The sequence below is a fragment of the Pecten maximus genome, chromosome 11, assembly GCF_902652985.1.
Source record: "Pecten maximus chromosome 11, xPecMax1.1, whole genome shotgun sequence".
Lineage (NCBI taxonomy): Eukaryota > Metazoa > Mollusca > Bivalvia > Pectinida > Pectinidae > Pecten > Pecten maximus.
This window is the reverse complement of record NC_047025.1, coordinates 29,141,833-29,157,535: the sequence shown is the minus strand read 5'-3', so window position 1 is coordinate 29,157,535 and position 15,703 is coordinate 29,141,833. Positions and strand designations below refer to the sequence as shown.

The 15,703-nt window shown below is 34.1% G+C and overlaps 1 protein-coding gene across 2 annotated transcripts in view; it reads right to left on the bottom strand.

Annotated features, from left to right (window-relative positions):
- Window positions 1–364: 364 nt before the first annotated feature.
- The window catches only part of LOC117337914 (retroviral integration site protein Fli-1 homolog), a gene marked incomplete at its 3' end in the record, with an annotated part of 39,788 nt that continues 24,449 nt past the window's right edge, over window positions 365–15,703 (bottom strand). For both annotated transcript variants that reach the window (XM_033899057.1, XM_033899056.1), the window contains 2 exon segments: window positions 365–418; window positions 15,155–15,268. In XM_033899057.1, coding sequence (XP_033754948.1) covers window positions 365–418; window positions 15,155–15,268 — 168 coding nt within the window.

Sequence of the window (15,703 nt, the reverse complement as noted above, 5' to 3'; positions counted from 1 at the left end):
TTATATTGATAAAATGCAGTATATTTGTAAAGGTAGCTGTAGTGTCTAGTTCAATTAAAAATTAATAGTATGTATTTGTAGGGTAACAACCAATAACCGTATGTAATACCGTACCAAGGTCAGTTAAATGTCTGTCGTTATCTTGCATTGCCGATGTTAATATATGCCGGCATCAAAACAATATTACCAAACCCATAATTTTGTAATTTGAATTAATGCAAATCACTTAAAATGTATGATGATTCCTTTCTGTTAGATCTGATTTTTTCTTATGTTAAAATCAATTGAAAATATAGAAGAAATTTAAGTTCGCGATACCCGTATTGTACATGCACTGTCGCTGGTAGGGATGTCTACTACTCACCTTGTGGAGTTGGACTTGTCTGTGGAGCCCAAGTCGACTTGCCAAATCCGTGATCTGTAAAAAATATTGATTATTAGCTAAGAGTTACTTTGGTGATAATGATTACCAGCAGTAATACTGTAGTTACAAAAATATGACTTCTACAATAAAGTTTACAAAACATGTTTGCCATTATAAGTGGGTATCTGTATGTGAACCTAAATTGCGTATCAGTTGAAGGCATCAGTCGATGATACCCAAAACTTCATCATCCTCAGATCTGGTAATATTGTTTATACATATGTAGGTCAATGATGCAATAACATCCATAATGGTTTGATATTTGTTTTGGAATTAAACTTTGTTTTATCAAATTAAGAAGTTTTACAGTTTGTATTATCGGCTTATCTAGGACGATTGCTTTTTTAGGTACAACACATACAATGATATGTTTTAACTGACAAAAATAGGTTTATTTCAGTTTTTCACTTACATTTTCCTCTAGACTAGGTATTTCCATGATTCACATACAACCCTTATCAAAATACCAAAAAAAATATACCGGACAGCATAACTGAAATTGTTGCGGTTAAAAAAGCTGCATCGGGACGAGCGCCATATCTATGTACATCTTTGAGTCATATCCAACTCTATGTATATATAATGTTCATTTAAACCTGATAGTTCTATTTGACCATAACTTTCCTTGATTGAAGCCTGTTACTCTCTACCGGAGGAGAGGGGATAATGGATGTACCAATTAAGTGTACGATGTCCTAAGTGATTAAGATTGAGTGTACGATGTATACTATTACTGTCCCCCTTACTGACATGTGCAGACCGACTCATGAATCGTTACACACTTTCGGTACATAAATCTTACTTCCTTATCAAAATATTTATAAACTACACATAAATAAAAATGACGGATTAATGTGACCTTAATTTTCATTGTTCTTTTCGATTAAAATCAGATCTGTCTGTAAAATTTACCTCGACTTCCTTTTCTTAAAATATGAAATACTTGCTGATGCTAATAAACAATTGATTTACTGTATCGTGTAAACTCTGAACAATCATAGAACAGTACATATTAATTATATTCCGTAAAAAACAAAGCATTTAAGCGTCGGAGCAGTGCCTTACAATACGGTATTTACTGGTGTTTCGAGCACATAATATTCATTTTGTTTTGTTGTTCATTAGAGGGTCAGTAACCAATCTGACAGGTAAAGGTGGGTTGTTAAACATTTTTTTGATACGAAAAGTTCTATGCTTATACATTTTAATAAGTGTTATTTTCAACATCAAAATAACTTTATCGTCGATGATATAAAGTTATTTTAAAATGCATGGATCAAAGGCCACTTAAAATGTATATGATATTTGAAATATATTTGACTGGGTTCCTTTTCTTTACAACAGTGTTCGATTAAAGTATATGCAATATGATGATTTTTATACAAATTCATTCTATAATAAATTGGTATACCATATCATATTTATGTATAATAGAATTTCTAACAAACTAAAAATTTTCAGCTTATAATTCAAAAAGTACATTAACGTTTTAATGCATAATGAAAAATACAGCGCGGATATAAATATATTGGTGACCAAACAGAAGTATAATATTTTCGCGTGTGTATTGACCGATTGTTAAAAGAGGAAATAGATAGGCACTTGTTTGAAATATCAAGTATAAGGATGTCGCCAAAAACAATTTTATAAGAAATACCGTGAGTTTTGTAATGGATATTGAGTGATCCACAAGTTCACACGTGATTGATGACGTGGATTGTTGGTACACAGGTGTTGACTGTGACAGATGACTCAAAATTTGTCGTAGCATTTACCTGAGAACATGAAACTAGAAAACCCCGCAAATGAACATTGTCTGAGGTAATCGGCTTGTTTCAACGCTTGCATGTGCATCTTGATGAGTGTCTGGTTACTAGGCTTGGATTGTTACAGTCTTGTCATCAACAGTAAATGTTTTCATCCGTCAACACAGCAGGTGATCTGTCACGCAATACTTTCTCCATGTAAAACCCCAATAATCCGCTTCACAAGTAATGACATAGATTTGTTCGCTTTGTGATTTTCAAAAAGAAATTAATTTCTTTCTCAAATCTTTCATTAAAACTACTGTTAACTCTTTTTCTTTAAATCACTGTAATGTGCAGTCAATCACATCCATAACGAATTAAATACTGATTGTTTTGGCACTAGGTTTAAGTTCGAATTAGCAATAAAACTTTCTCCTCCAGTTGACATGGCTAAGGCGTCATTCCTGTATAATGTTTTTAGCATAAAAAAACAAAAACTTGTCCGCTGATTTAAACAGCAAAATACTGATATTCCAGTTATTATATTATTTAAAGTTACAGGCATTAGACACAAAATCACAAATATCCTGGATAACTCCAAATACAATTTCACTAACTGCCGGTAGAATAATTATAATAATATCAATGTATTAAGTTTATCGTCAACAAAATCACTTGGAAAAGGCAGATGTCGACCTCTGTGACTGATAGGCTGCGAGACGACCAACATTCATGGTAAACGATGACATACAATGATAATGATGATTATAATTTGCGTTCCTGCTGTTTGCCATTTTAAGTTTTATATATTGCCTTACACTATAGCGCTGAGCTGTGATTTACGTGTACGAACCAATCAAATCGTTTAGCGGATATCAGCGATAGCCAATGTGTTCCTGTGTCACAAACTGCCTCTTTTCTTAGCGGCTGATCAATACCGGCTAAGTGCCGTAACATAATTCCGGGCTCGGCGCGCGAGTCTGTTGTTTACTTTGTCATACGTTAATACAGCGACTCGGAAACGCGGGGGGCTTCACACCCGTCGACAAAGCCGGGTGTAACGGAACATTGTAATGCCTTATTATGTACGTAATTGGTTATTTTGAAATCTACTCCCAGCTCACCTACATTTGTATAGACAGAGATGTAATACCTGCGTCTTACATCACACTTTTGCTGCCGATAATGGACAATTTGACACTTAAATGAAACCAATAGCATATTATCATGATGTAATCGTTTGTCTATTTACTATCTTACTCTCCCAATTTACTGATGGAAAACATATTGGCTTTTTTTTCTTGCTTTTTATTTAAATTTTATATTCAAATCGCCGTTTATTTGTTTCGTTCCATTACCTCTTTTAAATTCCGTTACACGTAGATTTCCCTTAGTTCCTAAGTGGTTTCATTATAAAACATTTTTGAAAATATATAACATGAGCTGTGTCAGAGATGTATCAAAAGGACATATAGACTTAATTCAGTCTATGGTAATATATATGCATTTTCTTTAATTTCTGTGAACCAGAAAGTAAAGTCTTCAGTCTATTTACCATAAGCATCAAACTAATTAATTTGATACCGAGCCCCTTAGCAGTTCGTTACCATTGTAAGTACCATATCGTTAGGTGCGTGGGATATAGGATAGTTATTTCGGAAATCAACATTAAATTACAATTCCTATTCCTTTATGATATATAAATCTGTGGACAATGACGTTTTATTGTTATAAAATAAAGGATAATACATTTCTGTATTTATATCTTATAACTGAACTTGTAAAAATGGTATTGTTACGTTTATCGATTACACGCATGTTAAAGTATACATATATGTTATATATAAAATATAGAAATGCACCATACCTATATTTATACGTATATAAGAATAAATTATCTTTAATTCAATGTAATTATTATAACAAAATATATACTACTAATGTAATGCTTTTTTTTATCTCTCTCTCTCTCTCTATATATATATATATATATCTGCCTCGTACATGATAATATATTTACTACAATGTAATGTATTTATCTATATATATATTTGTGATTTTTTTGTGTTTTGATAAAGGGGCGGATTGCCTCGAAAATTTAACAAACCTTATTGTTTACACTGTTTGAATTACTTCTTTGCCCCATATATCTATATATATATATATATACATATATATCTACCTCGTACATGATAATATATTTACTACAATGTAATGTATTTATCTATATATATTCATATCGCACATAAGAAAATATAGACTGAAATATAATATGTTTATGTACAGATACCTATATAATACATAATAATACATTTACTACAATTTAATAGGTGTATGTTCATATATCTATACCGTACATTAGAATAAATTTACCGCAATTAAGTGTATTTCTGTATAGGTATCTATATCGTACATGATAAAATATTTAATACAGTATAATTTGTTTATGGATAATTATCTATAGCGACATAAGAACACATTTATTGCAATACGATTTGTTTATTTACAGATATCTATATTGTACATTATAAAATATTTACTACAATATAATATGTTTATCTACAGATATTTCTATATCGTACATGATGATATATTTACTACAATGTAGTGTGTTTACTTGTATCTTTATCATACATAATTATATATAAAAATATATTTACTACAATATAATTTGTTTCTGGATAGATGTCTATATCATACATAAGGATATATTTACTACAATATAATATATTTATTTACAGATATCTATATCATACATTAGAAAATATTTACTACAATATACTATGTTTATGGATAGATACGAAATTTAGATATCAAAGAGAAGTATGATGTTAGTCCTACTGCAGCATTTGAAGAGGAATTCAGAAATCGGAGACACTCTTCCTTAGTATCACATATCCTATTGTATGTCATTTGATACATCTGCTATAAGATATATAAATTTGTAGGTAAACAATTTGTACCATAGCTTTTGAGTCTTCTCTAAGTTAACATTCATTTGGATTTTTTTAATTAACGTGTGGAAGTAGGAGCACTAGGCAGCAACTTCCAATGTGTGCAAATTAATAATCAGTCAATCTTAATAGTGTTCCCTTTTTACAATCCGGCTACACCCTACCAATAGACGACAACTATACTTTATTTCTGACCAATATCGCAATGAATCATCTTAAATCAATGAATTTGAAGGACTTAAAGACTTGGTAATTAATATAATACTACATTAAATATACAACTGTTTAGTTTGTTTAGTCCTTCTAAGACGCCTTAGTAATTATTGAAATGAAGTGCGGAATTTCAGAATGGAGGTCAGGAAAATAAAAATGGAACTAAACAAATGATTAAACGTAGAAGAGGAAAACACTAAACAGTTATTTCCTCAGTTGATCAATGTCATATATATAACAAAAGTTTACTAAGTGTCACTACAACATTTTATCACGTAGCACCCGCTGACATAGGACGATTGATAATATATAATTTAGCCTGGTAAATAGATAGTACGCATCATGTACAACCAAAAAACTGGCGTTATCACACTTCTTGACAATCAAACTGTGTTGTTGTTATCAATGTGCAAAAAAAAATTCGCCGAAGAAAATCTTTGTTTTGAGGGCCAAAGCCAAGTAACCTGACAAAAATGAACGGACAAAAGTATCAAACAGACACATCTCTAACATGCATTGAAGATCTAATTACTACAAATCGGAGACCCAATTACTACAGATTATCTGTTCTATCAATATCGTCCTTGGTGATTCAACCTGTACAAACTAAGCGTTCCAAGGACGATGATTGCTCCATTGATATTGAAAAAGATGAAACTGTGCGATCTTGTTATACAAACAGATTCCGATAAAATTATACTCCAACAGTGAAAAATCATCTCATTTATCGAAGTGTTGGATGTTTAATTAAAATCAAGCGACTGAAAGTTGAGGCGTAAATTAGGAACCGCATCAGATTATACAATGAACTGATTGTCTGTATGAGATTTAGATATAAAAGGTGTGGGAATCAGTGATCAGGATTTGATTATTACTTCACATCAAATAACCTACAAATCAGTAAAACGCTCACTCGACGTAGAATGAGAGGCAGTCTCTTTTGTCATCATCTGATTGATTTCTTCGTCAGGGAAAAATATGGAAGCTTTAAAGGACCTTAAACTACGTTCATGACATTGGTGACAATTGCCATAGCATTTCGCCATACTGGTAATTGCTAAATTAAGGGGCGTCTAATTTTCGCGGTTAATTATGTTCATTGTATACATGTACATGCTATCTTAGCGTAATGTCAATATAGTCATCATAATCTTTTGTAATTTCGGAGTTTGTATTTATTTAATTCAATTAAACGCTTGTTAGACTGCATTAATTGACAATATAAATATTATCTGTGTTACATATAAATAGAATGGCGCATCTGAAATAAATAAAATCTATAACAAGCGATCAACGGTTAGACTTACATTTATTTATGTTTAACTGTCTTTCATCAATAAATTCTTTATTTTTTCCCATTTCCCTGTATGTTCATATGAAATAATGGCGTCTTTAAATCAAATTCAATTATGGGATTGTTTCGCAAGCAAAATGACATTATAGTAACGCAATTGTTCTCAGTCGGAACCCTCGCTACGGTTGATTCATTTGCAGAGCATTGCAAAGCATTTCCGTGACATTGATGAAAATGGTGTAAAATATCGTCATTTGATCTACACTGCATCCCAACAATGGGGTAATGGTAAACTACAGTGTCAAACGCAAATATGCATTGATACAACTGACAATAAAAAAGTGTAGACAAAATCTATCTCAAACTCTATGGAATTATGTGAAAATATTATGAAAAGGAAATACGTTAACACACATCAATGACAAAGTTCAAAGACAACAACAGGTGTAACAGAATGCTAACGCTGTGCTAGGCTTGTTTTTACATGATATGATGGACTGGTGATGGTTGTAGAAAAGGAATCGTATGGAAATCTCCGCGATGTACTGATTTTTCCTACCAGAAACTGGCTATTTTACCATTGTTTCTTTATGGTATTTCTACTTCCTATTCCCATCAATCCCCAAGTGAATGGACAAACCAAATCTTACTCAAACATCGTCGTATTCAAGCTAATTTGAGAGCGCCAGTTACAGGAATACGTTGACACTGACAAGGCTCACGTGATCGTCTTAGTGTCGTGGTGACTAATTGGGTGATTACCAAGCTGCATCAATAACACAAGGTATCAAAGCGCGTAGAGCAAGGCAACAATGAATTAGTGTTAAAATTATATTTATCATCAACTAACGACAGTTAAAGGCTTACACTGTGGACTAATCTATATACTGTGTTGGTACTGCACCAAAACGTCGTAGAAAAGGTTAAACCGTACGGACACATTTCTTGTATGTACGACTTTAGGTCTGAAAGGCGGGGTGGTACTTGTGGGGAACCGTAGACAACGTGAATAGATAAAAGAACATTTGGTAGATAGGCAGAACTCATTGATTGTTTTACAATACGGTATTGTCTCCCTTTATTGGCGGCAGTAAACAGAAACCCGAGTACCTGTCCAAGGTTACGGTAAGCCAAACCGACTACATTAATGGGCGACTTTACTGTTTTATTATAATTAGCTATTTCACGCAACATTAAATTTCTAAAGCCGAAATTTGTCAATGAAAGGAAATAGAAAAGGCAAATATTTACTAATGTTTCCTGACTTGTATAATTTTGACGATATCTGGGTTGTGAAGGATAATGGCGGATGGCTTCATTAGCGTTGACTTGTTCATGGCTCACATCTGATTTTTGAACCCGTGAAATAGGCAGTATATATATACAATACGAATTAGGCGGTGTCAATCAGCCAGGTACTGCTCAATAACATCAGTGTCCTGTTAAAATCACATTATCTGAAAATCATTTTATTCAATTTACCTTCCAATACAAGTCAATTCAGTTGTAAAAGTCAATAATTAAACAAATGAAAAAAGTACGACAATATTGAATCTATATTATGTTTCTATTGTTACATTCCCTATCAATCGCTTTTTATCTATATTTGTATTATAAATTATGATATGATGATAAACATATTTAAGTGAGCAGAAATCAAAATTACTCTTGTCACAGTACAGCGTTTTAACGAATCAAATACATATCATTCTAGAATACGATGTTCCTTGGTGTATAAGTGCTCATATTTAAAGTCTTATCGATAAATCTATATTAAAAAAAAATAAATAAATAAATAAAAATAAAATTTATTGGTCATATGGAAAAACTACATGTGTCATTTCAAGCTCATTTTCGTTTTATGATTAAAACATGTACACACATATATCCACACTGACTTTCTTTTCTTTAATTTATTCTATCTCTTGTTCTTTCTTTCATAAATACAGTACATACCATTTTTTTAAAGCTACATTGTAGATCAGTTATATATCATCTTCAATATACTGTTGAATGGAAGGATTGTATGTATGATGTATGGAAAAATTGAAATGTAAATGTATTATGTACTGGTGAAAAATCTTTAAAAAAAAAAAAAAAAAAAAAGCATGTAAAAGTATTACAAAAGAATATTCAGAAATAAACGCCTGTATATCGATGTGATAGTCTCTTTCCCTTGCGTCTTAAGAGTGTGTTGATAACTATTTCATCGATCATTACCTATGTTTACAGAAACATGATCAGATTGTCAATTTACTACATATATATTTTACAGTAATTATCTACAAATATATTGTATATTTGTTTTATTTCATTCTTCAATGTATAACAGATAAAATTTATAATGCAATATAGAGATACTATTTAGAGATGGACGTTGAATGCCACTAAATATTTACCTAACACATGTTTTTTGTTTTTTGTTGTTTTTTTTTTACTAAAAACCAGTTTCCAGTTGAAAAAAACAACGTCCTAACGGGAAAGCAACACATGGCGCCGTGATTTCACTTAGTTCGTCTACAATCGAACTAAATTACAAATTAAAGAATGCTGATAAAAATTGCACCGTGCATCATTATACAAATTCTTCCCCGTATTAACAAGACAAAGTTGACCTCCATGGCGGACAGTTTAGATTTCAGATAAATCTTACATTGAGCTATACAAGCTCGATGACCTGTAGACTTTTAGGTAAAATTTTATTAAGATGCGGAAGGAAGGTGACCAGAAAATAGTTAGAAAACACGTATTTTACATTTGGTCGAAACAAAGGTAAAAACAATACTAACAATTGGAGATCAATTCTGTTATTGATAAGATTTGATGGTATACAACAGTCAGCAGTAAACACCGACACGAGATCGTACTGTAAACACTTAAATAATATCCTCATCTCCTACACACTGTTATTAAAACTACCATTATAACAATCACATTTCTTTTTATTCCGCGTCTCATTCGAGTGTCAGTCCCGTGCACGCTACTTTAACTACTAAATCTGCCACTCTGACTGTCCTTGATTCTGAAGAATTCAGATTGACTATTCGAGAAAATCAGTAAAGCAGAAAACTATCTCCAATTCGGCGAAATGACCATCGGTGTATCAAACCAAGTGCATGCATATGTAACTGGACACACACGTGTGGGTCAGTCTCGGTGCAGTGGCCACCTGCTTGACCGATCCTTTCGCATGGCTTTGAATCAACTTGGTTCACTTTTTTTGCTTTTCTTTTTCTAAGTGACTTATTTCCTCATAAAGGATACGGATCTGATTAAAAACTGTAAAGAAGGGATGATACAGTGACATGTGAATGGCGCGGACGACTTTCGTTTTCTCTTGACATCTAAACCAGCTTCCATTGTAGAAAAAGATATTGTTTTCTTTTAATGTAATTTCTATTAGTGTTCACACTCGAGACATCCATCCGGATAGCGGTTCCTTTATCAGTCGAGAATAAAACCAGCTGATATTATAGACGCATTCAATTGTGGCAATTCGTATTTCGCTTTGGATACACTTTCATATCAATTTATTTTTACAATTATATTTCTTTTTTAATATAAAGTCAATGTCGTAAATCATTTCTTATTTACATATCAAAACGGCCGTAATCGCTATTTCATTCTGCGATAACAGTTTGATAACCAGTTGTTTGGATTTCACAAACAATGCATTGTCTAAGTAAAGGCATTGAAACTAAAATGGTTGAAATGTTTTCCGTGGATTTGGTCTAGATTACTGGTATTGTATGGTGAACAAATCCAATCTGTGGAGGGTTAAACGTACTCTGGTGGATATATACAATGTATGATGAGTTACTAAATATATTAAATATGTTACTGATGAGTTGTAAACTTTTAATGAAATCTAGAAGTCTGACCTAATTTACTGTCACGTGATCCATTAATCTCCAAGTGAAGATTGGTCACTTGGTCAAGCTCAGGATTGCGACCACTAAGTACAACATATTCTGACCGTGTTTACATAAACCTGAATATGTAACGAATATATCCGCTCTCACAGAGTCACCCCGTAGTTAGTCAACAAATTCAGCTCCCCGAACGTCCGGATAATTCTTCAAAGACTGCGATGTAATTTCCTCATTTTGTCCGATAAACCAATAAATATTTGCAGAAATCTTTTCACACGAAACCCAGTCAATGTAATGTAGCAACCATGTGTTCCACTAACGTTTAATGTCCGTGTTTTCTAAGGTAATATATTATCAAACAATTTCCTGGTTTTTAAGATTTTTTGTTGATTTTTCTCATTGAGCTATTCGAAATAGTCTCGGCTAATATAGCAGTTTTAAGTAAATAATAGATTATAGAAATGTCAACAAAAGCAGAAAACACAAAAGATGTGTCGGAATGCTTATTTAAAGTTGACGGAGGGGGACCTCTGGCTGTTTACCTCAGCAAATACGACCACCAACGTGTACCAATACAACTACAATGCATTTCTTATCGAAGTGTCTGAAGGACAACGATGTCGGCTACTTGTGATGGCGGAAAACACTCATTACAGAAATGATCCCCTTTAACGGAGAATGTGTGAGAGAGATAATCGGCTCACCGGTGCTTAACGTAAATTTACAGCACTTCTGAGACTGAGTACATAAACAAAGGTCTCTGGTCAGTAAGTACACTTGTAAGGTATCATCGCTTACTGTCCAAACAGATCACAGACACTTGAGTATCTAAATGTTATAACGAGATGGATGACGTCAACTTCGCGTTTTAGTTGCCATTTGTGAAATTCATATAAAATTGTAGTAAAACTTGATACTGATTCTATTTATTTCCTTTATTCATGTATTAGAATTAAAAACAAAAGAGTAAAAAACCACACACACACACACAAAAAATTGGAAGTTATATTTCTCTTTATGACTTTGTTTTGACCAAAGTCTCATTTGAATGTGTTGTCATGAATGTATAAAAAAATATATTTTCTTCACTTTGCTATTGTTTTCAAAAGGTGCGCAATAGCTTGGTTTTATGCGCCCACCAAACTCTCTTGTAATGTACATGCACAGGCAAATATAGTAAGTGACTAAATGAAATTTAAAATCATTACAGTATCAAGCTGGGTTATAGTTCTAGTACTATCAAGCCGGGTTACCTATAGTTCTAGTACTATCAAGCCGGGTTATAATTCTAGTACTGACAAGCCGGGTTATAGTTCTAGTACTATCAGGCCGGGTTATAGTTCTAGTACTATCAAGCCGGGTTATAGTTCTAGTACTATCAGGCTGGGTTATAGTTCTAGTACTATCAAGCTGGGTTATAGTTCTAGTACTATCAAGCCGGGTTATAGTTCTAGTACTATCAAGCCGGGTTATAGTTCTAGTACTATCAGGCTGGGTTATAGTTCTAGTACTATCAAGCTGGGTTATAGTTCTAGTACTATCAAGCTGGGTTATAGTTCTAGTACTATCAGGCCGGGTTACCTATAGTTCTAGTACTATCAAGCCGGGTTATAATTCTAGTACTATCAGGTTGGGTTATAGTTCTAGTACTATCAAGCTGGGTTATAGTTCTAGTACTATCAAGCCGGGTTATAGTTCTAGTACTATCAAGCCGGGTTATAGTTCTAGTACTATCAAGCCGGGTTATAGTTCTAGTACTATCAGGCCGGGTTATAGTTCTAGTACTATCAGGCCGGGTTATAGTTCTAGTACTATCAGGCCGGGTTATAGTTCTAGTACTATCAAGCCAGGTTATAGTTCTAGTACTATCAGGCTGGGTTATAGTTCTAGTACTATCAAGCTGGGTTATAGTTCTAGTACTATCAGGCCGGGTTACCTATAGTTCTAGTACTATCAGGCCGGGTTACCTATAGTTCTAGTACTATCAAGCTGGGTTATAGTTCTAGTACTATCAGGCCGGGTTATAGTTCTAGTACTATCAGGCCGGGTTATAGTTCTAGTACTATCAGGCCGGGTTATAGTTCTAGTACTATCAAGCCGGGTTATAGTTCTAGTACTATCAGGTTGGGTTATAGTTCTAGTACTATCAGGCCGGGTTATAGTTCTAGTACTATCAAGCCAGGTTATAGTTCTAGTACTATCAGGTTGGGTTATAGTTCTAGTACTATCAGGTTGGGTTATAGTTCTAGTACTATCAGGCCGGGTTATAGTTCTAGTACTATCAAGCCGGGTTATAGTTCTAGTACTATCAAGCCGGGTTATAGTTCTAGTACTATCAGGCCGGGTTATAGTTCTAGTACTATCAGGCCGGGTTATAGTTCTAGTACTATCAAGCCGGGTTATAGTTCTAGTACTATCAGGTTGGGTTATAGTTCTAGTACTATCAGGTTGGGTTATAGTTCTAGTACTATCAAGCCGGGTTATAATTCTAGTACTATCAGGTTGGGTTATAGTTCTAGTACTATCAAGCTGGGTTATAGTTCTAGTACTATCAAGCTTGGTTATAGTTCTAGTACTATCAGGCTGGGTTATAGTTCTAGTACTATCAAGCTGGGTTATAGTTCTAGTACTATCAGGCCGGGTTACCTATAGTTCTAGTACTATCAGGTCGGGTTATAGTTCTAGTACTATCAGGTCGGGTTATAGTTCTAGTAACATCAAGCCATGTTTTGGTTCTAGTACAGTGTAAACATTTGTACATTTTGTATAAGTATTTAAGGGTTCGAGGAGTACTTATACTTTTGATATAAATATCATTAATCAACACATAGCTTATTTCACATGGATTACAAAAATATTACTTCTCATATTGTTCATCTGCTTCTTTATCATTGACCCCACGGCTGTAGGTTAAAAAATGTATATTGACCCCACGGCTGTAGGTTAAAAATGTATATTGACCCCACGGCTGTAGGTTAAAAAATGTATATTGACCCCACGGCTGTAGGTTAAAAAATGTATATTGACCCCACGGCTGTAGGTTAAAAAATGTATATTGACCCCACGGCTGTATGTTAAAAAATGTATATTGACCCCACGGCTGTAGGTTAAAAAATGTATACTGACCCCACGGCTGTAGGTTAAAAAATGTATATTGACCCCACGGCTGTAGGTTAAACAATTTATATTGACCCTATGGCTGTGGGTTAACATTTAAGGGTCATCTTTATAGCAGAATAATGTTGAATTTCAAACACGAATAAATAGTTTAAAATTTGCACAAAAATAGTCATGTAATATACCAAAATGTTTGTTTGGACAGTAGTGTCTTAAAATTACAATTAATTTGATGTAGATGCTAACAATTTCTTCTATAGAGTTACTTTGTGGTCAGTTGTAGCATGGAATAATTGTAAGCCACAAAAATAACCAAGCCTGAAAAATAGCCCAGCTGTCATGCTCACAGGTGTCTATAGCACAGGGTAGGAGCATTTGTTTGACCGGATTTGACTTTATGTACGTATAAACACATATTTAGTTTTGACCTTGAAATGCAAATGGCGGCTGTGGATGATATTACACAAATATGGCATAAAGGGAGGCATTTCAGCCATTAAAAATGCTCCTATATCATACATTTAAGACATCTGATTATAGTAAGAATGACCATTTTAAGACAAATTGTCAAACTGGTGAGTTTTGGGCCTTTTTCAGAAATATATATCTTTTACCCCAAACTCAACGGATGAACATTTTTTGCCTAAAAACAGTCTTCCTGCCATGTCTTGAGTTCTCTATAGTATCTAATATGAGCATTTTTGACGTTTGAAATACCTTCTTATATGCCATTATTGTCTGATCTTATTCACAACCGCCATTTGCATTTCAAGGTCTAAATAAAATCAGTGTTAATACATATCATAAAGTCCAATCTAGTCAAACCAATGCTCCTAGTTTGTGCTTTAGACCCTTGTGAGCAAAACGACATGACTGTTTTGCACAATAAATGAGATACGAATGAGTTAATTATGTCCCCCTGAAACATGCATTTTTCCCCATGTTTTGTTGAAATTTACGAACTACTGAACAAATTGAATGTCAACAGCAAGGCCCAAAGTTTGACATGATACATATCAAAATTTTATCAAGTTACTTCTATTAAATTGCACCCTAGTAGGGATGTATAGCCTTGTAAAATATCAACTGTTTTGGCTGGATTTGCTGTTTAGATGCCCCTTAACAGGAAAACTTACCCGAGTGAGATACGGCCACACAACTGCCCTCACTGCTATGGGCTAACATTTTACATTAACCCAACTGCTATCGGCTAAAATTTTATCATTGGCCCTAGCTGCTATCAGTGAACATTTTCCCGACTGTCATGGGCTGATATTTTTTTGTGTTGAACCCAATGCTTTGGGCTTACTTCACGTTAACTGCGCTACTTTGGACTAACTTTTTAACGTTTTACCCCACTGCTATCGGCTAATATTTTTATGTTGCCCCACTGTTATGGGGTAACATTTGTACGATAACCCTACTGCTTTGGTCTAACATTTGTACGATAACCCTACTGCTATGGCCTTACATTTTAACGTTGACCCCACAGCTATGAGTGAACCTTTTTTTTCATTGAGAGGATAACCTACCTGTGGGAGATCGGGCTACACAGCTGCCGCCACTGTTATGGGTGTAGGACACTGTGGATGCGGGGGTGTTACTGGTCACGGTGTCGTTGCTATATCCTGCACTGACTGCAACACCTAAGAAAAACATCAATCGTGTTAATTTCTTGGTTTATTGTGAGAGAGTTTCAAAAACGACAAGCGAGATAACTCTTGCAAAAGTCCAAGAAATCATTGAATTTCTCTCTTCAACGATCGTATTGTTTTAACTTGATATCTAATTCATTTATTTATGTTCGACATAAACTCAATTCGTGTAAAATTCTGTTGTTGGAGATTGGGCGTAATAGCTCTGGAAAGGGACGCTTACTGTCGTGGGTGTGAGGACCGGAGATACTTAATATAAAGCATGGTCACCTTAGTATAAGAACACTTACCAAGTTATTATCCCGGAAGTAGTTGAGGAATGATAGTCCCGGGGGAAAGTTACCGTCCCGGCAGTAATTAACATGTATAATAACCCCGGGGGATGGGATCTTACCGTCCTAGGGAGAAGGGACATTTACACCGTCC